This window comes from Garra rufa, chromosome 12, assembly GCF_049309525.1.
Source record: "Garra rufa chromosome 12, GarRuf1.0, whole genome shotgun sequence".
Taxonomy (NCBI): Eukaryota; Metazoa; Chordata; class Actinopteri; order Cypriniformes; family Cyprinidae; genus Garra; species Garra rufa.
The window spans coordinates 11,984,100-12,009,436 of record NC_133372.1 but is presented as its reverse complement, the minus strand read 5'-3'; the positions used below and the strand labels follow the sequence as shown (position 1 = coordinate 12,009,436).

Sequence of the window (25,337 nt, the reverse complement as noted above, 5' to 3'; positions counted from 1 at the left end):
TTAAATACTTACAGACTGTGAGTCAGAACAGAAGTGCCAGACTGTCCTTGCAAAGTTGGAAGGACAGAAAACTCTCACAGGTTCAGGAAACAGTCCTCCATAAAATGTGCTGCACACACTTGAATATTTGGGTTGTACCATCTGGAACAGTGTTTAACCACTGATTGTCCAACAAACACACACTGTGTTCATGACATTGTGGAGGCTGCAACAGAATTACAGCAAAAATAAATGTTGTGCCTTCTTTCTTTGCATATACATTTTGGCGATGTTATGCAAATATTTCCACACAGTAACGTAGATTTGTGGGGGGGTGTTTGAATGAGGTGTTTTAGGAAGGTGTGGCTAAGAATATCTCTTTGGGTTTAAGACTTTAATCTTTGCGACTTTACGGATATTATTTATGCATAAACAGATTGTAACACTCCAAAGACAAAGAAAAAAAAACATAAAATTGCTTAACTTGACCCCTTAAAAGAAATGGTCATGTTATTTTTGTAACTTACTTCTCTTTGCATTGGCTTTTGTCTTGATCATCACAGGAAGTCACCAGTCTCCTCCCCTTTCCCATCATCTCTCTGGATGATTCCCATGACAACAAGGATATAACCTCTGACCTCAGCTCCTACATCCAACACCGTATAGACCACAGTCCTGATATGCTCAGCAACATTGCCATCAACGGCAAAGCCGACCAGGCAAACATCTCTAAACTCAGCGCCCACCTGGTCGCCCGCAGCCAAGGCTCATATCTTTATTTAAAATTAACCCTCGACCTGTTTGAGAAGGGTCACCTGGTCATTAAAAGCTCCAGCTATAAGGTTATTCCTGTATCTCTGTCTGAGCTCTACCTGCTGCAGTGCAACATGAAATTCCCATCGGCCTCAGCGTTTGAGCGAGTATTGCCACTGTTAAATGTGGCTCTGTCATCTTTGCACCCTTTGACGGATGAGCAGCTCTTCCGGGCACTGAACGCCGGGTCCATAAGAGGAGAACTGGAGTGGGAGGACTTCCAGCAGCGCATGGACTCTCTTTCCTGCTTTCTGATTGGCCGCCGTGATAGAACACGCATGTTTTGCCACCCTTCCTTTAGGGAGTGGCTTGTATGGAGGGCGGATGGCGACAGCACTGACTTCCTGTGTGACCCAAGGTAAGCAATGATGACATTTTATCTGATACAGATAAGAATAGTTCAGTTTGGTGTTGTTGGTGCTTGTTGGGGCAAGGAGGAAGTTGCTAAGGTGTTCACAGTAGTTGTAGCGTATTGTCATAAAGTTTTCAGAAAGTTCATAGAAATGCGGTAGATCTCCAATTTTGTGGAAATCTGGATGATGATGAAATTTTGTGGTTTTCCTGAACTAGCTTGGCACATGTTAAAGGCATAGTTCACCCAAAAATTTTAATTCTGTCATCATTTCCATAGTATTCTTCCATAGTAGACATTCTATAGTCTTTTTTCATTCCGTACTATGGATGTCAATGGGGACCAGTAACTATTGGGTTACCCACATTCTTCAAAATATTATCTTTTGTATTCACCAGAAGTCAAGAAATTAGGGGCTTTCGCACCAGGTAGTTATAGGAACTCAGTTACAGGAACTAGCAACCAAGGTGGTCCTCGAGAACTATATTTTCCCCTAGGGCAGTTTTCCTTAGGGGCGTTCACACCAGAGGAACCTTTTCATAGTTCCTAGAACAACCCACTTTTTCAAGTGTTTGCACCACAGGAATCAGGAACGTATTTAGTTCTAGGAACTCTGGGAGAACAAAATGAGCTCCTACTTCAGAGTAGGGTCTAAAACAGTTCTATATGAACTACCTGCAGTGACGAAAGCATATGCTGATTGACCAAACGCATACAAAACACCGGCTACCCGGCATTTTTAAAAAGCTATGTAAAAATATTTATTTATTTTTAGGTACCTGCTGTCTGCAGCATTGTGCTTTTTTCTCAGCCTCGATGATATAGAACACTGCAGGTGGTCATAGGAGATTTAGTCAAATTTTCATGCTCTTTCAATTGTGTAAATTGCGCATTTACATTCTATCTCTATTATCACAAAACCCCTGATACGCATCAAAAACAGCTCCATTCACGACATCCTCCATCCAACCGGTCGTTGACGTTTGTAAATGCCTTGAATAAAGCCATCGCTGCTGGACATTTCAGAGTTCCTGCTGCCGGTGCGAATGCAACCAGGAAAACAGCCCGAGGGTGAAATTGGTTCTCCAGGAGCAACCATGCTGGCTATTTCTTAGAACTCCTAGAATTCCTAGAACTATGCGGTGCATTTTCACAGCCAGGAACGCTGAAGTGACTTTATTCAGCTTTATTTTTTTTCTGTGTTTCGCACCGTTGGCTCTAGTCAGACTCTTTCAGCTTTTTTTTCATCCAATACTGTTTGTCAAATAGGCGGCTAATCTTGTGGCGAGAAAAAAGGTTAGTTCAGGTTGTACAAAAGCAGACCAAAGACGGATTAAAGATAGTCATTCTTGTCACTTGTTTATGGATTATTTTAATAATACTATAGCTTGGTGGAATCAAGGCATCAAAGACCAGCTAGTCACCATGATCCAGCTCACAGCCAACTAACTTGTACATTCAGCGTAGTTCTTTGGCGCCGGTTTGGTGTGTCCATACCTGAAGTGTAAAATTCAACAAAAACTGGAGGATGGAGGACTAAGAAGTGCTTGGACTTTGTTGTCAGTTCATCTGTCACTGTGTTCTATGCTCATGAAATTAGTTTGTGTGTATTTAAACTGTGTGTTAAAAATGGCAGGTGTTTGTGTTTCATATGGCAAGCCTTTGGTCAATCAACGTACACTTACGTCACTGGTAGTTCCTATTGTGCTGGGTTAGACCCTACTCTGAAGTACATGCTAATTTAGGGTGTGTTCACTCTTGTCATGTTTGGTTCGATTAAAACGAACTTGATTGTGCGATTTCTCTGTTAGTGCAGTTAATTTGAGTAAGTGTGAATGCTGCCATCCGAACCCTGGTGCGCACCAAACAAGAGACCCGAGACAGCTATAAAGATGGGTCTCGGTCTTCTTCCAAACTAACTCTGGTGCAGTTTGAATGAAACTGCAACAAATACCAAATACTTGTAAACGAACCGAAAACAGGACGTAATGTCAAGATGCGACATGCGACATGATTTCACGAAGGGAACAACCGGCGTGTTCAAAACAAAATGAGCAGAGGGCAAACGTAGAGCAAGGAGGGGGTTGCGCCATTTATGAGTTCTTTGTAAGTTCACAAGTGGTGAAAATAAAATCATATACACATAACAATGAGCGTGCTTAGTCCAGCAGACGGCATTAGGTGTATTCGACTTAAAGCGGCACTGAGCAGACTGGTCGAACGCACCTTTTCCTTTTGTTTAGAGTGTTGAGTTCCGTCATAAAATATACGTCATTCAACCCGCCCAATCAGGTTGTGAACGTCTAACTATGCCTTTAGGTTTAGTATCTGGCAGTGTGAACTCTACGCGGACCAGGACTAAATGTATAATTTTTCTTTTTGGTCCGGATCAAATAAACCAAACGAACCGAACTACAAGTGTGAACACACCCTTAGTCAAAAGGTGTTCCTATAACTAAAATCAGTCCTAGTTCCTGCGTTGCAAACCTGCCAAAAAGAGGGTATTTCTGCCAATAGTTATAGGAAGTTATATAAAAATGTTCCACCAGTGTGAAAGGGTGAGTAAATATAATTTTTATTTTGGGTTGAACTTACTCTTTAACCGAGTTGCAACTAATTGGAACACCCTAGCAACCAAATATCAATGTGATATAAATTCTCAGAAACCCAGGCAAGTGAGTTCCAATGCAGTAAAATTACTAAAAACACCTTAGAAACTTAATGGCAATGTGTTAAAACTACTTGCGATGTTCTAAAACTAGCAAACTAGCAATGCAATCTTTAAAATCACTGTCTTTGGTGTGCACTGTGGAGCACAGAACACTATTTAGAGTCCCTGCCTCAGAAGAGACAAAAAAGCAGCAGATTTAATGATTATTTACTTTATATAATGCTGCTGCCACACAGATCTAATATAAACATGCAATTTCTATCCCAGCTGTTTACCTTCACAGACGTAGCTGTTTTTGTAACTCATGTGTGTTTTAAAATGAACTTTTTAAGCGCAATAAGACACAAAAGATTTTAGTACTCTCGTGCTGTGTGACAGCCGCTTTTTTGTTTTAACATTAATTTATATTTAATTTAGTGATTCCTCTGCGTACCACCAGAGGGAGCCTGCGTACCATTAGTGGTACTCGTACAACACTTTGAAAACCACTGCTAAAGACTGTTATAGAAAACCTAGGACTGTCACATTTTTATGTTGCATTGCAACCTGTTCACTAGGGCTGGGCCGATAAACGATATCATATCGAATCGCGATAAAATTTATGTTAATAACGATGATAAGCTCTAGACATTTTTTGCTCGATATGGATTAATCTAAGAGCCAATCACACAGCAGAAATATGCGACAACAGCCAATCAGCGTGCAGTGTGCATGTGCACGTCAAAGTACAAAGTTCATTTCCTACCGCACTTTGCGAAGCAAAGGGCGAATTCCAAACGGCTATTTTGCGCCCTTCAAGGGCACTTCTAGAAGGGGACGCCATTTGTAGGGACGTTCCAAACGAAAGTGAGCAACTTAATCCCTTCACGAAGGGCCCTTCCAGAAGGCCGTTAGCGAAGGGAACATTCCATGGTCACTTCACGGAAGTGATTTCCGTTAGTGATCACGTTTGCACAGCGTTGTCAAGGTAACATTTCGTCAGTCATTCCCTTCGCCAAGGGAGTTCCAAACGGTTAAAAGAGACAGAAATGCCCTACTCCCTTAAAAGAACTCACTTCAAAGGGATCTGCCCTTCGGAGGGAGTAGGGCGTAGGGATGCGCACTTCCATTTGGAATTTGCCCAAACTTAACACCAGGAAGCAGCGACGAAAGTGAAACTAACCTCGAGTTATTATCCAAAGATGTTGAAATTGTCGAAAAAAAAGGCAGCATGAATTCCATTATATAAGTGGTTTGGCTATCTGAAAAGTGACTCTCAGCTCAGCTGAGAGTTTGGCGTGATTGTTAAAACTGAAACCGAAAGCAAAAAACGCACGCGCATTCAAAAGCAATTTTCATCCCCCTTGTTTAGAGAGTGACTCTCCAATGCACGCAAATTAGGCTACATGACATATCTAGGCTGTTATTAGTATGTAGGCTATGATAAGTTGTGTATGTCTATAGCTCTGTATCATGCTTGAAATATTCGGTCTCTATTTGCACTTTGAATAATGAGGGAGTAGTCTACTTTGATTATGGCTGAATTGTCTGCACTTAATACGATTAAGAAAGAACTGTGTCGTAATTTTTTTATTTATACTGTAGATTGTTTCAAAATGCAGTGGTTGCCTCTAATTTAAATAGCTCAACCTATAATAGAGAAAATAAACAATTGTGTTGTTAATAATAATAATAATAATAAATAAATAATTGTTACAAATTATGTTTTATCATTTTATGTTTACATTTTGTACATTTACTCTCATTTAACATACTCTGTCACAACTTTTATTTTTTTAATTTATTTTAGTAAGGTGTTTTAAGTTTTAAGGCCTAATCTGTAATCTCTTTTTGTTAATAAACTATACTTTAAAATGTAGTTTAATGAACCCTTTAATTTTTGTGGCTTTAGTCATTGTTGGGATACTATTTTAAAGCTGGCAACATCAACAGCTTATATCGAAATATATATCGTTATCGTTCAATATGGGAAAAAAATTATCGAGATTACATTTTTGCCATATCGCCCAGCCCTACTGTTCACACATTGGCTATATAAAAAGCGATTAAATACAGAAAAATTCTTACATATTTGTACCTTTAACTGGGGGGGGGGGGGGGGGTGTCTAAGATGTTTAAAATCTTAAACATCTTAGAAACATCATAGCAGTGTGCTACAACTGATCAGAACACCTTAGCAACCACACAGCAAAGCATGTGAAGTACCTGTACAGGTCAGCCATCTATTACGTGTGATTCTTTGGTTTGTTAATTGAGTTCTGAAAGGGAGTAACTAAAATGCATTTGAGTGTGCGTAGCCTTTGAACATGAAATTACTCTTGTGTAGTTCTCTTTCATTTTGTAGACACTTCAATTATCTATCCACCTAAACATGCACACATTACTCAGTGTTCTCATTTAGAAAGGCCTCATCACTGTTATAAACTGAAGAGTGACCCACTTAACACAGATCAAACATGGACTCATAAAAATAAAAGTTCATGGACTGATTCAGAGAGGGAAGAGAAGTTTGCCATCTAAAAGGACGACATTAAGCATCTGTAGGGCCAATTAGACCAGGGCTGTAACCATTATAGATATTGAGGGGGAGAATTGTTTGATATTTTTGATGCTGCTTTGTTCGTTGTTTGAATGACCAAGTTTCTGGTCCGCCTCAGCGACAAATTAGTCGAACAATGCTTCATGTCAAAATGTTTAAGATGGCCAATCAAATCAAAGATGGCATGTTTAGTCTTTTTTTTATGCATTAATCTTCTTTAGTTTTGAAATATAGGCTGTGTCATTTACACACTTCATAAATTTAAAGTGACAAGACAAGAAACATTTTGATGTTTTGAATTTTTACTTATTTAGCATATACAGTGATGGCCAACATTATTAGAACATTAGTATTTTCACCAGCTAAAAAATGGTTTTAAGTCAGTTATTTCTATGTTTTGCTGTAGCGTGTCAGTAGGAAATTTTAGTTTACATCTCCAATCTTGCCATTAATTGTAATTATCCAGTAAGATGTTTGTTTGCACAAGGAGTCTGACAACAGCCAGTGCTCCAAATAGAGATCTGATCTCATCATCATCCAGTCTGTCTGAAATAACATGAAGGAACAGAACAAACTAAGACAGACTAAATCCAGAACAACTGTGGCAACGTCTCCAAGATGCTTCAAGAGACCTACCTGCAAAGCTACCCAAAAAACTACACACCTAGGGCAAAAACAAAGGATGGTCACACCAAATGTTGAAGTGCCTAAAACTTTTTACAGTACTGTAGCTTTCCAGGTAGGTCTCTTGTAGCATCTTGGAGACATTCCCACAGATCTGTCTTAGTTTGTTCTGTTTCTTTATGTCAGTCCAGACAGACTGGATATTGATAAGATCAGATCTCTGTGTGGAGCACTGGCTGTTGTCAGACTCCTTGTGTAAACGAAAATCTCACTGGATTATTACAATTAATAGCTAAATGAATGTTTGGAAATGTAAACTGATATTTTCTACTGACACACTACAGCAGAAGATAGAAATAACTGACTTAAAACCATTTTTAGCTGGTGAAATTACTAGTGTTCTAATAATTTTGGCCACAACCGTAGATAAGAGTGAATAAGTTAAAGGTTGTATCAGCAATTTCTAGCCTGAAACATAAAGTGTCAAATTCAGCTGACCTTTCTTCACGATCCGCTCGCTGCTTGCCCCATAAATTGTCTGTGAAAAAACCACGTCTCTCTGGTCAGCCTAGGGTCCGAGATATGCCAAAAAAACAATCGGCACTACCAACCTTTCCACACATAAACAAACAGTGTTCCAACCAATCAGCGTCAGGGGTTTGGTGTTGTGGACTTTCCTACTGGTGCAGGGATGTGAGGGAGGCGGAGCGAAAGTCCACAACACCAAACCCCTGACGCTGATTGGTTGGAACACTGTTTGTTTATCTGTGGAAAGGTTGGTAGTGCCGATTGTTTTTTTGGCAAATCTCGGACCCTAGGCTGACCAGAGAGACGTGGTTTTTTCACAGACAATTTATGGGGCAGGCAGCGAGCGGATCGTGATGAAAGGTCAGCTGAATTTGACACTTTATGTTTCAGGCTAGAAATCGCTGATACAACCTTTAAGTGAAAATTTTATAATACAGACACAAAAAAAACCTGTGTTAATCAGAATGGAAAAAGGAAATGTGTTCACCTTTTAAAAAGAACCATTCTCTATTTAAGAGGCACTTTTATGGCGAATCATGATGATGATGATTCCTGATGAATTGTTATTGATGTTGATGAACAGAAGTGGCCACGCTCTGATGGCCTTCATGCTTTCACGTCAAGAGGGAAAACTCAATCGCCAGCAAACTATGGAGCTGGGCCACCACATTCTCAAAGCTCACATATTCAAGGTAGGAAATGTAGATGCTCAAAATCCTTCTCCATGTTTGTTTGAGTGAAGTGACCTGCATTTCAATTCTTCCCGCCTCTCCTTCTCTGTCCTCAGGGTCACGGTAAGAGAACTGGTGTTTCGTCAAGTATTCTGCAACCACTGTGGATCAGCTACAGCACAGACAGCCTCTCTGCGGCTCTTTCCTCCCTCAGAAACCTCTACACACCCAACGTCAAGGTTTGAGAATATGCACTCACAAAAAAACACATACTTGTCCTCAATGTGCCAATGAGACCATCACTTATAAAAAGCAACATCAATCTTGAGTAAAGAATAAAAATGAACAACTGCGTTGCGCTCCTGAATTGTAGAACACAGCTCCAACAATTACCGCGGCTGACGCATTCAACCACACAAGAAGAGCTATAGGCTTACAGAGTTCTGAGTCATGCACAATGAACGGGATTTCATAAGTCACATCGAACATAGTAATTAGCGCTGAGGCTTACTGAAAAATGCCTTACGTAATGACTACATTTATTTATTAAATCTATTATTTGTTAATTGCAGTCTAGACTCCGCTCTCCCTGTAATTTCCTCTCCTACGGGGTTTTAATGCAACGCGCGTCACTCTGAGTCCATGTGTGCACGCCAGCGTCCTTGACAGCCATTTGGCTGGAGAGCTGCACATTAATTCCTGCTGTGTTTGTATAAATAAATGTGGTTCTGCTTGCTTTGCTTTTAATGTGTTCTTGTTTCATCCAAAATCTTAATCAAGCTTCCATTACCACACTCCTCATGTCCACATGAAAAAAAAAGAAATAAAGCCAGGTTGCGTTCATTTAGCCTCGATTAGTGAGTATGACTTCATGCAGGAGTGTCATGCACTTAGTATTTTTAAGATGGCGTCCGCCAGCCAAAAAAATAAATAAATAAATTGATTCCCAAATAAAAATAACTGCAGTATCTTGATATCCATTTATTGACTTTTAAATTACTGAACATATACAGTTGAGGTCAAAAGTTTACATCCCCCTTTCAGAATCTGAAAAATGTTCATTATTTTCCTAAATAAGAGGGGTCATACAAAATTATATTAAAATAAATGTTATTGTTTATTTATTTCTGACATGAAAAAGTATATTTACAAATAGAACACAAGAGAAAATAATAGTTGAATTTATAAAAATGACCCAGTTCAAAAGTTTACATACACTTGATTGCCAATACTGTGTTCTTACCACAACTGTGTTTTTTTTTTTTTTAGTAATAATTGTTCATGAGTCCCTTGTTTGTCCTGAACAGTTGCCTGCCTGCCTGCTGTTCTTTATAAAAATCCTTTAGGTTCCACAGATTCTTTGGTTTTCCAGCCGTTTTGTTTATTTAAACCATTTCAAACAATGACTGTATGCTTTTTAGATCCATCTTTTCACACTGAGGACAACTGAGGGACTCAAGTGCAACTATTACAGAAGGTTCCATTTATCCCTGATGCTCCAGATAGAAAAAAACATGCATTAAGAGCCAGGGAGTGAAAACTTTTTTAATTTGAAGATCAGGGTAAATTTAACTTATTTTGTCTTCTGGGAAACATGTAACTATGGTTTGTAGCAGTACTAAATGAAGTAAATATGGTATTTAAGCAAAATAAGAAAAATGTACACATCTCCATTCTGTTCAGAAGTTTTCACCCCCGGCTTTTAATGTATTGTTTTTCCTTCTGGAGCATCAGTGAGCATTTGAACCTTCTGTAATAGTTGCATATGAGTCCCTTAGTTGTCCTCAGTGTGGAAAAGATGGATCTCAAAATCATAGTCATTGTTGGAAAGGGTTCAAATACACAAAAATGCTGCCAAACCAAAGAGTTTGTGGGACCTAAAGGATTTTTCTAAAAAACAGCAGGCAGTTTAACTGTTCAGGACAAATAAGAGACTAAAGAACAGCTATCACAAAAAAAAAAAAACCCACAGCTGTGGATCATTCAAGTAACAACACAGTATTAAGAATCAAGTGTATGTAAACTTTTGAACTGGGTCATTTTTATAAATTCAACTATTATTTTCTCTTGTGGACTATATTTAAACATCTTTTATGTGAAATATCTTATTCAGGTCAGTACTAAATAAACAATAACATGCATTTTGTACAATCCCTCTCATTTTGGTAAAATAATTAACAGATGCAGATTCTGAAAGGGGAATGTAAACTCTTGACCTCAACTGTACTATTAACACATTTACTGTCACTATTTCAGAATAATAAAAATATTAGGGCTTTAACTGATAGGCCACATTGGTGAAGGCTGTTCTTAGAAGCCTTTCAAACCTAGTGTCCTTCATTACCTAGCATACGCCAAGTTCAGTTGATTGGTGAAAGTAATTTTCACAGAAGGCTAAAAGTTTATATTGTGGAAAATTTTGGACTTATTTGCCCAGGTTCTTCACAAATTGCCTAGGCTATCTGACACATTTTAGCTTCAAAAGAAATTCATCAAAAGGCAACAACTATTTATCAAATATTACTTTGTCTTTTTGAAAGCTGCTTTCAAATCCATTTGGCTGTAAATAAATCTATTTAAATAGGCAAGGCACCTCTGATGATACGCATTCCACCCTTAAATGGATGTGAAATAAGAAATTAGAATGTTCAAATTGATAAAATATGTGTATATATACCTATTTTTCAGAGTTTTGTGGTTTGGTTTTGTGAGTAGACATGAGTCGTGACAGAGTCTTACTGAGAAAGTTAAAATGAATATTTAAGAGCTAGACTGTGGTAGAGGGATTGATAGAAGAAGACATTTTGTATTCAGTTTGTAGATTGAAGACGTAGCCTGTAAATTGAGACTGAAAATAGATTGAGACTATAGATTAAATAAGTAAATTGAGATAGATCAGGGATCCTCAAATCTGTCTTACGAGATCCACCTTCCTGCAGAGTTTAGCTATAACCCTGATCAAACTCACCTACCTGTGATTTTCTAATGATCTTGAAAACATTGATTGTCATGCTCATATGTTTGATTAGGATTATAGCTAAACTCTGCAGGAAAGTGGATCTTGTGAGCTAGATTTGTGGATCCCTGATATAGATGGTAGATATAGATTGTTCTGTAGTCTGAAGCTATAGATTGTAATCTGAGGTTTGAGCACACAGAATTAAATAATTTATTGTAAATCTGCGAGAGAATAACTGAACTGTAACTGATACACTGTGACATGATGATATATAAGTACAACTGTGTGTTGAAACAAGCAGAACTATACTGTGAGGCCCTCAAACACTTCATAATCGAACCAGTTACTTCATTTCTTGTGTTAAAACCAATCTTGCCTTTGTCCCCAGGTGTCCCGGTTGCTGATTCTGGGAGGGGCGAGTGTGTGTTACCGTACTGAGGTGTTGAACAGTGCACCAGTGCTGTGTGTGCAGTCTCACCTGGGCCACCTGGAGATGGCTGCTCTGCTCCTGGAGTGTGGGGCCCCGGTGGATGGGCAGTCAGAGAACGGCATGACCTCTCTTTGTTACGCCTCAGCTGCCGGACATCTGCCACTTGTCACTTTACTCTGCAAAAAAGGGGCAAAGGTCAGTTGATCCTATGGGTGGGCAATATGCCTGTAGACACAATTAACTGGTGGAAATTTTTGGCTATTGTTTCTATTGCAGTTACACACTCACTATGACATTGTTGTGCTACATTGTCACAAAAACGTATTGTTTGTGCACGTTTTTAAGCATTGCGGTTTAGAGAACTTATTTCACTACATGCATGCACTGCCTGAGAGACTGTTTCTGAGTGCTGTCAGAGATGCGTGCACATGAAGATGGTGATCATGGAATGCAGGAGTATTGAACCAAATGATTTTTTCCACTTTATAGGTCTTGAACAGTTACGTACACACACTTGTATGTGTCAAAATGCCTGTCTTTGCAAGTATCCTTGTAAACAGTAATTTAGATCTTAAGTGAAAGCAAACAGCTGTGAAAGAAAACACATGTGTAACGGTATATTGAATCTGGGCAGCTTTTAAAATGACAGCAGTCTAATATTCAAGCTGACTGTCATTTATGTTAATTATAAAACAAAAGAGAGAAAATCTCTCACAGATCTTAACTAAATCACTTTCTTAGTAAGAAGAAAGATATATTTAATTCACACAGTGAAGAATATTCAGTGTTTTTACACATTTGATTACTTTATACAATGTATGTAGCATTTGTTATTTATTTCATCTGCTGTGGGCCTGTTGCTTGTAATTAGTTTTTTATTATTTTTAATCAAATGCAACTGGGTGCGCATCAAAAATGATACAGTGAAAGCCCCCATATAGTAATAAGAAATGCATCATTATGAAAAAAAAGATTTTATTCTGTTGTTTTGTTATAATGAGTGAAAATGTTCTAACAGTAAGACAGTCCTGAGTAAGTAAATGTCAGTCAAATTGAACTCAAAAGAGAGTGCAGTTATTTTGGGGTTTGGTAACTTTCTAAACTAAAAAGTTTATATTGTTACATTTTTAAATCATTTTTGCACACAGTGTACTGTATAGTGTACAAGGTGTTCCATATTGTTCCTCCTCAGTTTTACCTTCTGCAAGTATTACAGATGAACTGCAGGAACCTTACTGCTCAATTATTAACAGCACCTTGTCAATAATAAGACAGCTTTAACAATACAGTACGACAAACTTAATAATTACTGCTCAAAAGGCTGAAAGTAATTAGGAAAAACATTTATTTTATTATTATTAATGTGTTCTGTTTCAGTGCAGGTTTGTAAGTAAAACTGTATAAATAAGCATTTGTTATGTGCGTTAGGTGGATCATGCTGATAAGAGTGGTCAGTGTGCACTGGTTCATGCCGCTCTGCGGGGTCATGCTGAGATTGTGCAGTATCTTCTGGAGCAGGAGTGGAGTTCAGACCTCAAAAACAAGGCACTGCAGCAGGCACTGATAGCTGCTTCCAGCATGGGACACACACAGGTACTAAATACAAGCTTACTACACACAAAATACCCCATACACACAACACACTGCTACCAAACACATTCCCACATTTAGCTATCAAAATAGGCACATACCATAGACTGTTGTTTTCATATGAAGTTTTTCAGAATTAGTCCGCTATAGATTAAACATGAATAGATAAAAAATACGACATATTTATTTTTTGTGGAGTTTTTGTTCGATTTAGAGGTTTTCTCATTATTCTGCATTTTTCCTGAAGTAAAGCTAGGTTAGAAACTAAATATTGAATACATACTACCTTGTATCATTATCTTAATAATGTGTATTTACAGGTGGTAAAAAGGATGCTTACATTGAACAATGATGAATTTTCAGTGCAGATTGATGGTCATGATACATTGTGGGGTGAAACAGGTTTGTAAATACACCATATTACACTGCATTTATTATCATACTTTTATTTTGTACTCAAAGTGCAGTCTTTTGAATTAATGTCTTAGTGTAAAACCATTATAAGTCATTATGCAATTACTTGGATAACTGACATGTAAACATTACAGCAGAAGCAGTAGGTCATACTTTTTGCCTGCTGTTTTTTAAATACTCTGATTTTTGGCATACTGTGTAGTATAGTAGGCATATTCGCATTGCTTAGATCATCATTTTGAGCATGCATAATGTATCTTCTCTAGCTCTAACCTCTGCTGCTGGCCGGGGCAAACTAGAGGGGTGTGCTTTTCTGCTGGATCAAGGTGCCAGTGTAACACAAGTTAACCGCAGAGGGGTGGCACCCATCTTTAATGCAGTGCGACATGGACACACACAGGTAAGACCCTTTATTACGTTGAAAACAAACATTTTATTTATAAAAAAAAAAAAAAAGACATTTTACATTGACATCTCTTTGACTTTCTTTCCTTCTCTCTTCCCTCTTCTAGATAGCAGAGTTGTTTCTGCAGCGGGGTGCAGATGTGAATTGCGGTGATAAACATGGTCGCTCCCTACTGATGGTAGCTGCAAGCGAGGGACACCTGGAGACCGTGGACTTCTTGCTTGCACAGGGTCAGCAATCGTTACTCATGTCCTTATCTAGCTTAGCCCTAAAAAGTTTACTGTATCATATTTGATATTTAATTTCCTTTTAGTAAGAATGTAAAATGTCCAACTTTGAGGGGTTAGTTCACCCTAAAAATGAAAATTCTGTCATTAATTACTCATCTTTTTTGTCGTTCCAAATGCGTAAGACCTTTGTTCATCTTCTGAACACAAATTAAGATATTTCTGATTAAATCTGAGAGCTTTCTGACCCTGCATAGATGGCAGTGCAACTGAGGTAGGCAACTTCAAGGTCCAGAAAGGTAGTAAAGACATTGTTAAAATAGTCCATGTGACATCAGTAGTTCAACCATAATTTTATGAAACTACGATAATACTTTTTGTGGGCAAAGAAAACTCAAATAGTGACTTTATTCAACAATTTCTTCTTCTCTGTGTCAGTCTTTGCCGTGTGTTCACCTGGTGGTAGAACCTGGATGCACTGCGCACACTGTACATAAAACTGTCTTTGTAAACATGAGGATTTTGACAGAGTGGACAAATTTTTTCCCTATCCTTGAGAAGTTTACTTCCAGAACAAAAATGTACAGATAATGTTTTCACCCCCTTGTCATCCAAGATGTTCATGTCTTTCTTTCTTCAGTCATGAAAAAAAATAATGTTTGAGGAAAATATTTCAGGAATTTTTTCCACATAGTGGACTTCTATTGTGCCCCGAGTTTGAACTTTCAAAATGCAGTTTAAATGCAGCTCCAAAAAAAACTGAAATGTGATTGTAAACAATCCCAGCTGAGGAAGAAGGATCTTATCTAGCAAAAAAAAAAAAATTCCAGTTCAAGGCAGTTAGGGAAAAACTCCCATCTTATTTTCACCCTCAACTTCAAAAATAATTTAAAAATCATCCTACATCACTGCAGAAGTACCAACCCAGTGTTTGCAAAGTGAACATGCAAAGATTATCAAACACCCTTAACAAAAAAGCTAAAACCGTGATGTAGGACGATTTTGAAGTTGAGGGAGAAAATGAGTTGGGAGTTTTGCGACCTACCTGTTTTATTGTCTTGAACCAGGAAAAAAGTTCAGGCAGAGCAAGACAAGACGAGCATTTGAGGTTAAAAAGTATATAAATTGTAATAAAAAACAAAACAAAAAAACAATCGTCTCGCTAGATAAAACTCTTCTTCCTCGGCTGGGATCGTTTACAAACGCGTTTGGAATCATTTGAAGTCGCATTTAAACAGCATTTGGGAAGTTCAAACTCGGGGCACCATAGAAGTCCACTATATCCCTGAAATGTTTTCCTCAAAAAACATAATTTCTTTATGAATGAAGAATGAAGATCTTGGATGACAAGGGGGTGAGTACATTATCTGTAAATTTTTGTTTTGTGAGATAGACGTTTTATGTCAGAACACCGGCTGCTTTGTAAGCAGCACCACACATATGCATCATGAAACTCCCATGGACACGCATTGAAGACTGACACAGAAGAGAAGAAATTGTTGAATAAAGTTGTTTTCTTTGCACACAATGTATTTTCATAGCTTTATAACATTACATTTAAACCACTGATGTCACATGGACTATATTAACCATGTCCTCAATACCTTTCTGGGTCTTGAACATGTCAGTTGCATTGCTGTCTATGTAGGGTCATAAAGCTCTCGGATTCCATTAATAATATCTTAATTTGTGTTCAGAAGATGATCGAAGTCTGGTTTGGAATGACATAAGGGTGAATAATTATTCAGAGAATTTTCATTTTAGGGTGAACACACGTGTTTTTGCTGTGAAATCTTTAATGATTTTTTGTAAATGTAAGGGCTGCTTAAGGTCATGTGATGTTTCCACTGTTCCACTGTCTGTTTTTCTATCAAATAAAGTCCACATGGATTGTGTTTTTATTGTAGGAGCAAATATGACAGCAGTGGATAAAGAAGGTCTGACCCCGCTTGGGTGGGCATGTTTGAAAGGCCAGAAGAAAGTGGTGGAGTTTCTGGTGGAGAGGGGAGCTCAGATTGACCACACGGATAAGCATGGGCGCACTCCGCTGGACCTGGCTGCTTTCTATGGGGATGCAGACATAGTAAGCTGAGATAACCTTTCTCTGTGTGCACACTTTTATCTTAGTATTATGCCAAGTCCATATCTGAGAAATCTGTTTCAGGTACATTACCTGGTTGAGTGCGGAGCGGCGATTGAACACATGGACTACAGTGGCATGAGACCACTGGACCGGGCCATCGGTAGCAGAAACACCTCGGTCGTGGTCACTCTGCTGAAGAAAGGGGCTAAACTGGGTGAGTCTCACCTCAGAACATCATGACACACATTCTTTTATATCTCTCCTGGGTTCATGTGCCGTCCTCTAGAATCTAGATCGCCACAGTCAGGTTCTCAGGAGGGGCTTGTCCATTCTAAATCTAGAATGTAGCGAGTTCCATTTGTTCTCCCCTTTTCTTGGAGAGAGTAAAAGCACAGCGTTCCTTTGCTGAGTCCTAAATGCAATTGAAACTAGGCCATATTCACGGAAGAGCCGTGCAGGACTGTTAGCCCGCAGTTAAGTAGGACGCTGGTGATGTATGGGACTGTCGTTCACACTCTGCGTCAGGGCAAAGACTTTTATAGCGAAGTCCACTCGGCTTTCTACTCAAAGTCACAGAGTGCAGACCTTAGGAGAACATATTCCCCCTCCAGTTTAAAAACGTCTAATTACATCTGAAACGGCCAATGTCTCTGCCAGTCTGAGGCTGATGATGGCAATGACTTTGCCAGATGCATTTTAATGACATTGTGGCGCGATTTGTCTTGTCTACATACTAGACATGGTTCAGAAAAACTACTGTGTGGATTGGAGAAAAGAAAAACCTCCCACTTTTGTGAGCAAGCTCCATAACCACTGAAAAATAACCCGTTTTAAATTAGCATTAACTGATATTTCCAGTTAGCCACTAGAAAGGAGCAATATAGAGGTCTGCAGTTTTTTGCTAGCTCATTTCCCTTTGCTATACAAATAATACTGCTGAACAAGCAAAAAAAAATCTAGTTTCCATTTTTTTAGATGTCAAACTCTCATCCAAACCATCTCAAGAGGTTTTCTGTTTTAGAAAATCTGCCAATAAATTATTTTATCCTATTGTGTAGTTCTCCTAAAGTAAGCCTAAAGTCGCATTTCTGACATTTATTTCACTATCATAAAACAGACAGTTATAGTCCTGGATGCTGATTGGTTGATACAACATTTCAGCGGTTCTGAAATTAAAGCACCAGTTTGCCTAGTAGCTGTAACTATTAGCCATAGATTACATGTTATGAAATATATGGTTTAGTAGAAGGATGACACATGATAGATATGTTTTATGAAACTTGTTTGCATAGTGTTTTGAAGCTGATTTTATGTAGCAATTATTTTATAACTGCACTCAAGGCTATGCTGCTACACTACCTACCAATCAAAGGTTTTTGGACAGTAAGGTTTTTAACATATATATCTTTTTTTAAAGCCTCTTCTGCTCACCAAGTCTGTATTTATTTATAAACATTATACACTATGCCATTTTAAAGCTTATGTTCAGTATATATATTTTTTTATTTTTGGGAAAGAAACTCTAGAAATTAATACTTTTATTTATTAAGTATTGTTAAAGACATTTAAAATGTTACAAAATATTTCTATTTCAGGTAAATGCTGTTCTTCTGAACTTTTTATTCATCAAAGAAACCTGAAAAAATTCTACTCAGCTGTTGAACATAATAATAATAAATGTTTTTTTTTAGCAGCAAATTAGAATGATTTCTGAAGGATCATGTGACTGGAGTAATGATGCTAAAAAATAAATTACACTTTAAAATATATTCAAATAGTAAACAGTTATTTTAAATAGTAAAAATATTGTACTGTTTTAGCTGTGCTTAGGATCAAATAAATGCAGGCTTGGTGAGCAGAAGAGACTTCTTTAAAAAACATTAAAAATCTTACTGTTCAAAAACTTCTAACTGGTGGGGTATATTGTGAATTTAGTCACAGTTTCTCATACCTTATCACTTAACTTAATTCCTTCAGTATATATACTACCAAAAGGTTTGGGGTTAGTAAAATATAAATAAATATAAATATAGATAAATGTTTTAAATTGTCTTTAAAAAAAGAGTCTCTAAAAAAACACTTTATCCACCAATCTATTAAGCAGCACAACTCTTTTAATAGTGATAATAATATGTAATGTTTTCTGAAAACCAATTCAGCATAAGAATAGGTTTCTAAAGGATCATGTGACACTGAAGACTGGAGAATTGTCTGCTGAAAATCCAGATTTACCATCACAGGAATAAATATATTTTAAGTAATATTAAAAAACAAGACCGTGTGCAAAAACATTTTAGAATATTACTGTTTTTACTGTATTTTTTTGTACCAACCCCAAATTTTGAATGGTAGTTTATATTTCTTTCAAATTCCAATGCACATCTGTTCTTCTTCAGTTTCCCTTGCATTTGTTCTTTATGCTTTATTTCTCTTTTTTTCTTTTTCTTTCTTTCTGTTCTGCTGTCACTATCACTGCTAAAGGCTACAGAACATCTCCTTATGAACGATCAGGTACAAGCATTAGGAAAGTCATACTCTGAGTCGCTCTGTGTGTTATTGACTGTCAGGACTGATGTCTCTCTTTCTCTCTTGAAGGTAACGCTGCCTGGGCTATGGCCACCTCCAAACCCGACATCCTCATCATACTTCTGCAGAGACTCATGGAAGAGGGAAACCTGCTTTATAAGGTCTGTTGATCTAAAAAGGGAAAAGTATAATTTTCAGGAAATGTACAGTTTCCTGACCCTGGACCACAAAACCAGTCATAACGGTCAATTTTTTTAATTGAGATTTTTACTTTATCTGAAAGCTGAATAAATAAGCTTTACATTGATGTTAGGACAATATTTGAAAATCAGGAATCCGAGGATGCAAAAAAAATCTAAATATTGAAAAAAATCGCCTTTAAAGTTGTCCAAATGAAGTTCATAGAAATGCATATTACAAACCAAAAATTATGTTTTGATTTATTTATGGTAGGAAACTTACAAAATGATCTTTACTTAATATCCTAATGATTTTTGGCATAAAAAACTATAATTTTGACCCATACAATGTATTTTTGGCTATTGCTACAAATATACGCGTGCTACTTAAGACTGGTTTTGTGGTCCAGAGTCACATACTGTATATATTATTTTTAAAATGACTGTGAAGTGTGTTTAGGCTACTATTTGTAGTAACAAATGCTAGGTTTGCTTTACATAAACCACAACTGCATTGATCTAACCATGGTATTGAAGAGCCATTACTGTGTTCTTACAACAAATACCACATTTAATCTATAATCAGTAAATTTCAAAGAAGATGTTTTGAGGCTGTCTGAAATTCTGAAATGCGTTTCTTTTCCATGTATTCCTTCTTTCTCAGAAAGGGAAGATGAAGGAAGCCGCTCAGAGATATCAGTATGCTCTGAGGAAGTTTCCGAGGGAAGGTTTCGGGGAAGACCTGAAGGCATTTAGGGAGCTCCGGGTTTCCCTGTATCTCAACCTGTCCCGCTGCCGCCGCAAAACCAATGTATGTCACACAAGTATAAGCATAACTACAGTGGCTAGAGGTTAAAGGCTTTAATAACATCCCTAACAACTGTATGATGACACTACATCTCTATATGCCTTAACAAACAGAATTAAGTATATTAAATGGCTATAGGCATTTTATATTGATCACATGCACATCTCATTTTCTCCTCTAGGATAATTGTAATGGTTTGTCTAGGTTCAGGAGATGATCCTCACAGGCTGTTCGTAGAAGTGTTTTGAGTGCAATTAGGCAGCAGATTGTGTGAATGTGAGAGAGAGATAAAGAGAGAGTCGCTATGTGTCCTGCTACGTGTTTCCTAATTACACAGGCATCCTGAAGTTCTAATGGTTATTTTAATAGGATCTGCCACTATTAAACATTTAAAGTGCATCATTAGGGCTGACAGTTATGGCTCCTCATCGAAACTCTGACCTTAGACTCAAGGACAGAATTTCAACGAGAGTCTCCCCATTACAGTTTCATGCACCAGAGCAGAATTAAGGACTGAGGTAGAGTGTGAGAAAGTAAATTCAGCCCCTTGGTATGCACACATCACTAACTGTGCTGTCGTGGTAGCACTGACCACTCTCATGGGTCTAGTTAGGAGAAAGCGCTAAACTTGCATGATGATAAATGGTCCTCACTTCCTGTCACTCAAATTCTCTCTTTTTTATCTTTCACAATTGTTCTTGACAGGATTTTGGCATGGCTGAGGAGTTTGCCACCAAGGCTCTCGAGCTCAAGCCTAAGTCCTATGAGGCATTTTATGCACGTGCCAGAGCCAAAAGGAGTAGCAGGTAAAGAATCTTCATGCTGGTTTGAAACCTTCATGCTGTTCTGAATGTGAATTGATTCTGATAAGAGAGAATTACTTTGGTTGCTCTTGCTGTTTGCACGCAAAACCAAACATACAGCACAAAATGAGTTTTAATAATTTAGTTTGTACTAACTGGGAAATTGGACAAAATGCAATACAGGAGTCACTGTTCTGATTCATGCACTGAATTTAGACTAAGTAATTAAATTAGTCACGGACTGCTCATGTTTATGTGTGCTTTTTGAATAAAATGTTTAATAAAGCAATTTTGTAGGTTATTGTAACTTTAAGGTTAGCCTTAAATTATTCATTGTAAAAAGATTGGGCCTGATTCATGAAACTTGCGCATATTTTAGTGCTGTCAAAATTAATTTTCCCAGTTTAAATGCGATAATAATATTTATTGCAGGAAACACACAACTGCTGTTTGTCTTTTTTTTTTTTCTTGACAAGAAGTGTGTTTATTTAGTTGCACAGCGTCTTTACGACCACATTAAACAAGACTCTTCAGAAGTGCACTCCAACTTCACTTCAGCACCAGATGCTACTCAAACAAGCGTAGGAAAGGTACAGGTGATGAGGGAGCTTCAGGAGAACAACCGTGAACTGCGATCAGATGAGATGTTGTCACGGCATATGTCAGCCATTATATTATCCTTGTAGCATGCACACTTCAATTGCACGCACAAATGTAGCCTATATCATTTCATATCAAAGTGCGAATGAAACTACGAACATGCGTGTCAGATCCGCACTTCATTTAGAAGTGGAAGCTCTTAAAGTAGTAGCAGTCAAATAACCTAATAACTCTGCTGCAGTGCTGTCTATTAAAGAACAAAAATAGATGTAATTAATAACTTTGTAGCTTTAAGGATTCATTTATATTTAATTTAGTATTTAGTGTTTGATAAGTTTATTCAATTTCTGTAAATTTCCTACTTGCTGAAGGGCACTGTTAAATAATTGGTTTAGGTGAAGATTGTTTGAGGTTCACTTAAATTAGAAGGTATTTATTATATAAAGTAATGAATTTTAAAATTGATAGCTCTCAATTATACTGTAATGCTGAATGGTTATAGTCAATGGTTTAATATTAGGGAAAAAAAATCTCCAAGTAGTTTCCTAGAGACATCAGTAATATTGATCAGCTGTTCCCCCATCTTGGCTGAGCTTTCAATGTTGTTACGGGAAAGGATGAAGCTGATTGGTTGATTCTTGTCACATGACCTGTGGTGTGTGTGCAGTTTCCTGAGAAGTTGAGATGTTTTTATCTTGATGCAACGCGCCTGGAAAAAACGAGCCGCGTTGCTCCATTATGAGCATGCATGCCACGCGTTTACATTTGAAATACTTGAGCGCACAAAAGACGTGACATATTAGCAGCTCCTAAAAATAGGTAAAACGTTTAATTAATTGAGTGAATTAATTAATTAATTAAATGAACTTGTAAAGTTTTGTTAAAGGTAAGCATCAAAAGTTTGCCTGTACATTCCGTTCGTACCAACTAATGGTTTGAAATATTTATGACGTTATGAACGATTTACGCACAAATTTGTTCTGCTCGTGTTTAATGAACGAGGCCCTTTTATTTTTAAATAGTACTGGCGCCCTACTGCAATAGCGAAATCCAACAGAAAACCTTCTCTACCTTCTCTTCTCTAAATGATTTTCCCTTCTAATTTGAACTCCCATTTTAACCTCAAAAAACACATTACGACAATCTTTGTGAAAGCAATGTTTGTTTGTTTTTTACTCCTATAACAACATTCCAAATTATTTATTACTTTCTTCCACAAAGTCTACTTTCTAAACAGTACAAAGTAAATTAATAAAGACGTCTCTGTCTGAGCTTGCATTAAATTCCTCTTTTAATCCTGGGTTAGGGTTTGGAAAAACAAGTGCTGACCTTTTAAAAAGATACTTAATGCGTGTTAACAGACCATTAAACTATTGCTCACATGCTAGTAATTACTTCTCTGCTTGCCAATGTTGGCTGTTATAATATACTGTATAATTGTTAAAGGGATAGTTCACCTAAAAGAATTGTCATTAATTACTCACGCTCATGTTGTTCCAAACCTGTAAGACCTTAGTTCATCTTCGGAACACAAATTAGGATATTTCTGATGAAATCCAAGAGCTCTCTGACCCTCCATGGACAGCAAAGCTCCTTCCATGTTCAAGGCCCTGAAAGGAACTAAAAAAATCGACAAAATAGTCTGTGACATCAGTGGTTCAATCATAGTTTTATGAAGCTACAAGAAATTATTGTGCGAAAAAAATAAAAGAACTTTATTCAACAATTCTTCTCCTCTGCATCAGCCTAAAGTCATTTTGGAGAGTATCACGACGCATACACGTTTGCTCTAAAGGTAAACAAAGCACAGCTCACGCGTGCTCTACATCAGCAGCATGCATTGTTTACATGCAAGGAAAGATACTCATGCGACATGATACTCTCCAAAGTGGCACTAGGGTAATGCAGAGGAGAAGAATTGAGTAAAGTATTCTTGCAGCTTCATAAAATTATGATTAAACCACTGATGTCAGACCAGTTGCTTCAAAGCTGCTGCCTGTGAAGAGTCTTAAATTAGTCATTATTAAAGTTCCATTGTGGTTCAAGATCCTGTTTACGTAGGCTGCTTCCTGTGTAGGAAGCAGACAGTGAGGCTTACTAGGTTCAAAGAGAGAGAGCATATTTCTATACCACTTTCTGCTAATAGTTTATAATAATGATTTAATGCTTACCAGTTTCCATGCTTTCCACTCTCTCAGGCAGTTTGCAGCTGCGCTGGCTGATCTTTATGAAGCGGCACGTCTGTGCCCTAGTAACAGAGAGATCAGACGTCTACTGGCACGTGTGGAGGAAGAATGCCAACACCTGCAGCGACAGGGTTCCAAACACCCAACCTCTCATGGCAACCCCTCACACCATGAAGAAGACAACGATGAGGAAGAAGCAGATGACGACGACGACGATGATGACCAGGACATTGAGAGTTTGGAAAAAAGCCCAGACAGCCTCAGCATAAACATGTTGCAGGCAGATGAGGAGGAGGAGCGGCGAGAGCAAGAATCCTCCAGGCAGGAGAAGAGGAAGGAGAGCTGGCATCAAAGCCGCACCTTGCCTGATTCTCTAGGCCTGGCGATATCCGAAGCCCAGTCCGCCGTCTCCTCGGCTGCCTCCGGACGGGCCGCCCACAGGCGTCTTCCATCCAGACAAGCTCAAAGCATGAAAAACCGAGAATACAGCAGCTCGCTTCACACTGAGGGCAGGACGCCCCAGAGTGCCGGGTCCAGCCCCATGCCGAGCCGCCACCGGCCGACCTCGCTTCGAGCAGGGCCCTGCATTGACATTGGCAGCGTTGAGAGGGGTCCGCTTGGTGGGACCAGAGAGGGCAGTGCTCAGTTTGGTCATGCAGAGAAGGCCGAAGGCAGCATCGAGCCAAGGGGGGAATTCTGCAGGAGCAGCAGTGTAAGAGTATCCAGCTCCTCCAGCGCAAACCTTGCGGATACCAGCCGCATGCGCAATTCTGTGGCAAGTGCCGACGCTAGGCAATCTGACCATAAGCCACGCCCCTTTATGGGCGTCATTGACAAGACTGCACGTTTCCAGCAGCAGCAAAGTCAACATGGCAATCTGGTGGCCGGTTATGGCTGGCAAGGACTTGTACCAGAAGGGCTCGTAGGTCACAATGTAGGGGTTGTCATGAACACACACTCATCCGGTGACCTCCAATACGCTAAAACAAGCGCTTATCATGAGCCCATCCATAACAGCACACATATGCCTGAGTTTCACCCAGACAAGTTTCATCCTGGTCCCGGATACAAGGACAGTAACCCCCTCCAGCAGCACTACAACGACACTAAGCACAAGCAGGCCAGCCTGGCCCGGGACAACCCCATCCTGATCAGTTCCATTAAACCGAAACGCTCCTTTATTGAGTCCAATGTGTAGCTACAAACTTTATTTTACATTAAGCACAAATTATTAATATAGGAGCCTTGATTTTCAACTTTGAGTCTGTTTTGAAGACTAAATTCATAGCATTTTGTGTGAGTGCTCCAGTGAACATGAGTAAAAGATTGCCTTGCATTTCTGTTTACAACTACAGCTTCCGAGGTATTTAAGCACATTTTAAATGCGCAACGCTGCATCTGCACATTAAAAGAGCTGAGATATGATACAGATGATTTATTAATAATCTATTAAGATACCTGACCTGACTTTAGACTTCAGTAAGGGCATAGGACGTCTACCGAGATGAAACACTGTCTCTTACAGTAGGATTGTGGACCGGTCCTGTGTGTATTCAAAAGCATTTCCTGTTTGAGTGATGTTTATTTGTTTGTGTGCGTGTGTGTGTTTGAGGAAAAGCGTGTTGTATTTCTTCATGAACTACTCACTGTTTGGACTAATTTATTTATGGCTTGGTTGTCTGATTAAAACAATATTATATTTTATATATTAGTTATTTTTGCACAGCTATATATTATGAAATACCACTATGATTGTGAGATTGACCTGAACTGTATAAAGGAGACCAGGTTTACATGCATGTTATGGTGAATCATATTTCAGGTATCTATGAGGACATAGATGTTATTTCGTATGTACATTATTTGCAATTAATTTCATGTATAGGGCTGTTGCGTATTGTATTTGAATATTTCAGCAACATATACAATAAACCCCAGTTTAAGACTTA

General features: G+C 38.3%; 1 protein-coding gene across 3 annotated transcripts in view; it reads left to right on the top strand.

The window, feature by feature from the left end:
* Positions 1-25,337, top strand: part of tanc1a (tetratricopeptide repeat, ankyrin repeat and coiled-coil containing 1a) — a 91,754-nt gene extending 66,417 nt beyond the window's left edge. For 2 of the 3 annotated variants that reach the window (XM_073851815.1, XM_073851817.1), the window contains 15 exons: positions 543-1,150; positions 8,090-8,198; positions 8,294-8,416; positions 11,525-11,761; positions 12,995-13,159; positions 13,477-13,558; positions 13,837-13,970; positions 14,083-14,206; positions 16,111-16,286; positions 16,368-16,500; positions 18,768-18,797; positions 18,882-18,973; positions 19,656-19,802; positions 20,505-20,605; positions 23,401-25,337. In XM_073851815.1, coding sequence (XP_073707916.1) covers positions 543-1,150; positions 8,090-8,198; positions 8,294-8,416; positions 11,525-11,761; positions 12,995-13,159; positions 13,477-13,558; positions 13,837-13,970; positions 14,083-14,206; positions 16,111-16,286; positions 16,368-16,500; positions 18,768-18,797; positions 18,882-18,973; positions 19,656-19,802; positions 20,505-20,605; positions 23,401-24,586 — 3,447 coding nt within the window. In that variant the 3' untranslated portion in view covers positions 24,587-25,337. The remainder of the gene's footprint in view (positions 1-542; positions 1,151-8,089; positions 8,199-8,293; positions 8,417-11,524; positions 11,762-12,994; positions 13,160-13,476; positions 13,559-13,836; positions 13,971-14,082; positions 14,207-16,110; positions 16,287-16,367; positions 16,501-18,767; positions 18,798-18,881; positions 18,974-19,655; positions 19,803-20,504; positions 20,606-23,400) is intronic. The other variant, XM_073851816.1, reaches the window with a different exon arrangement.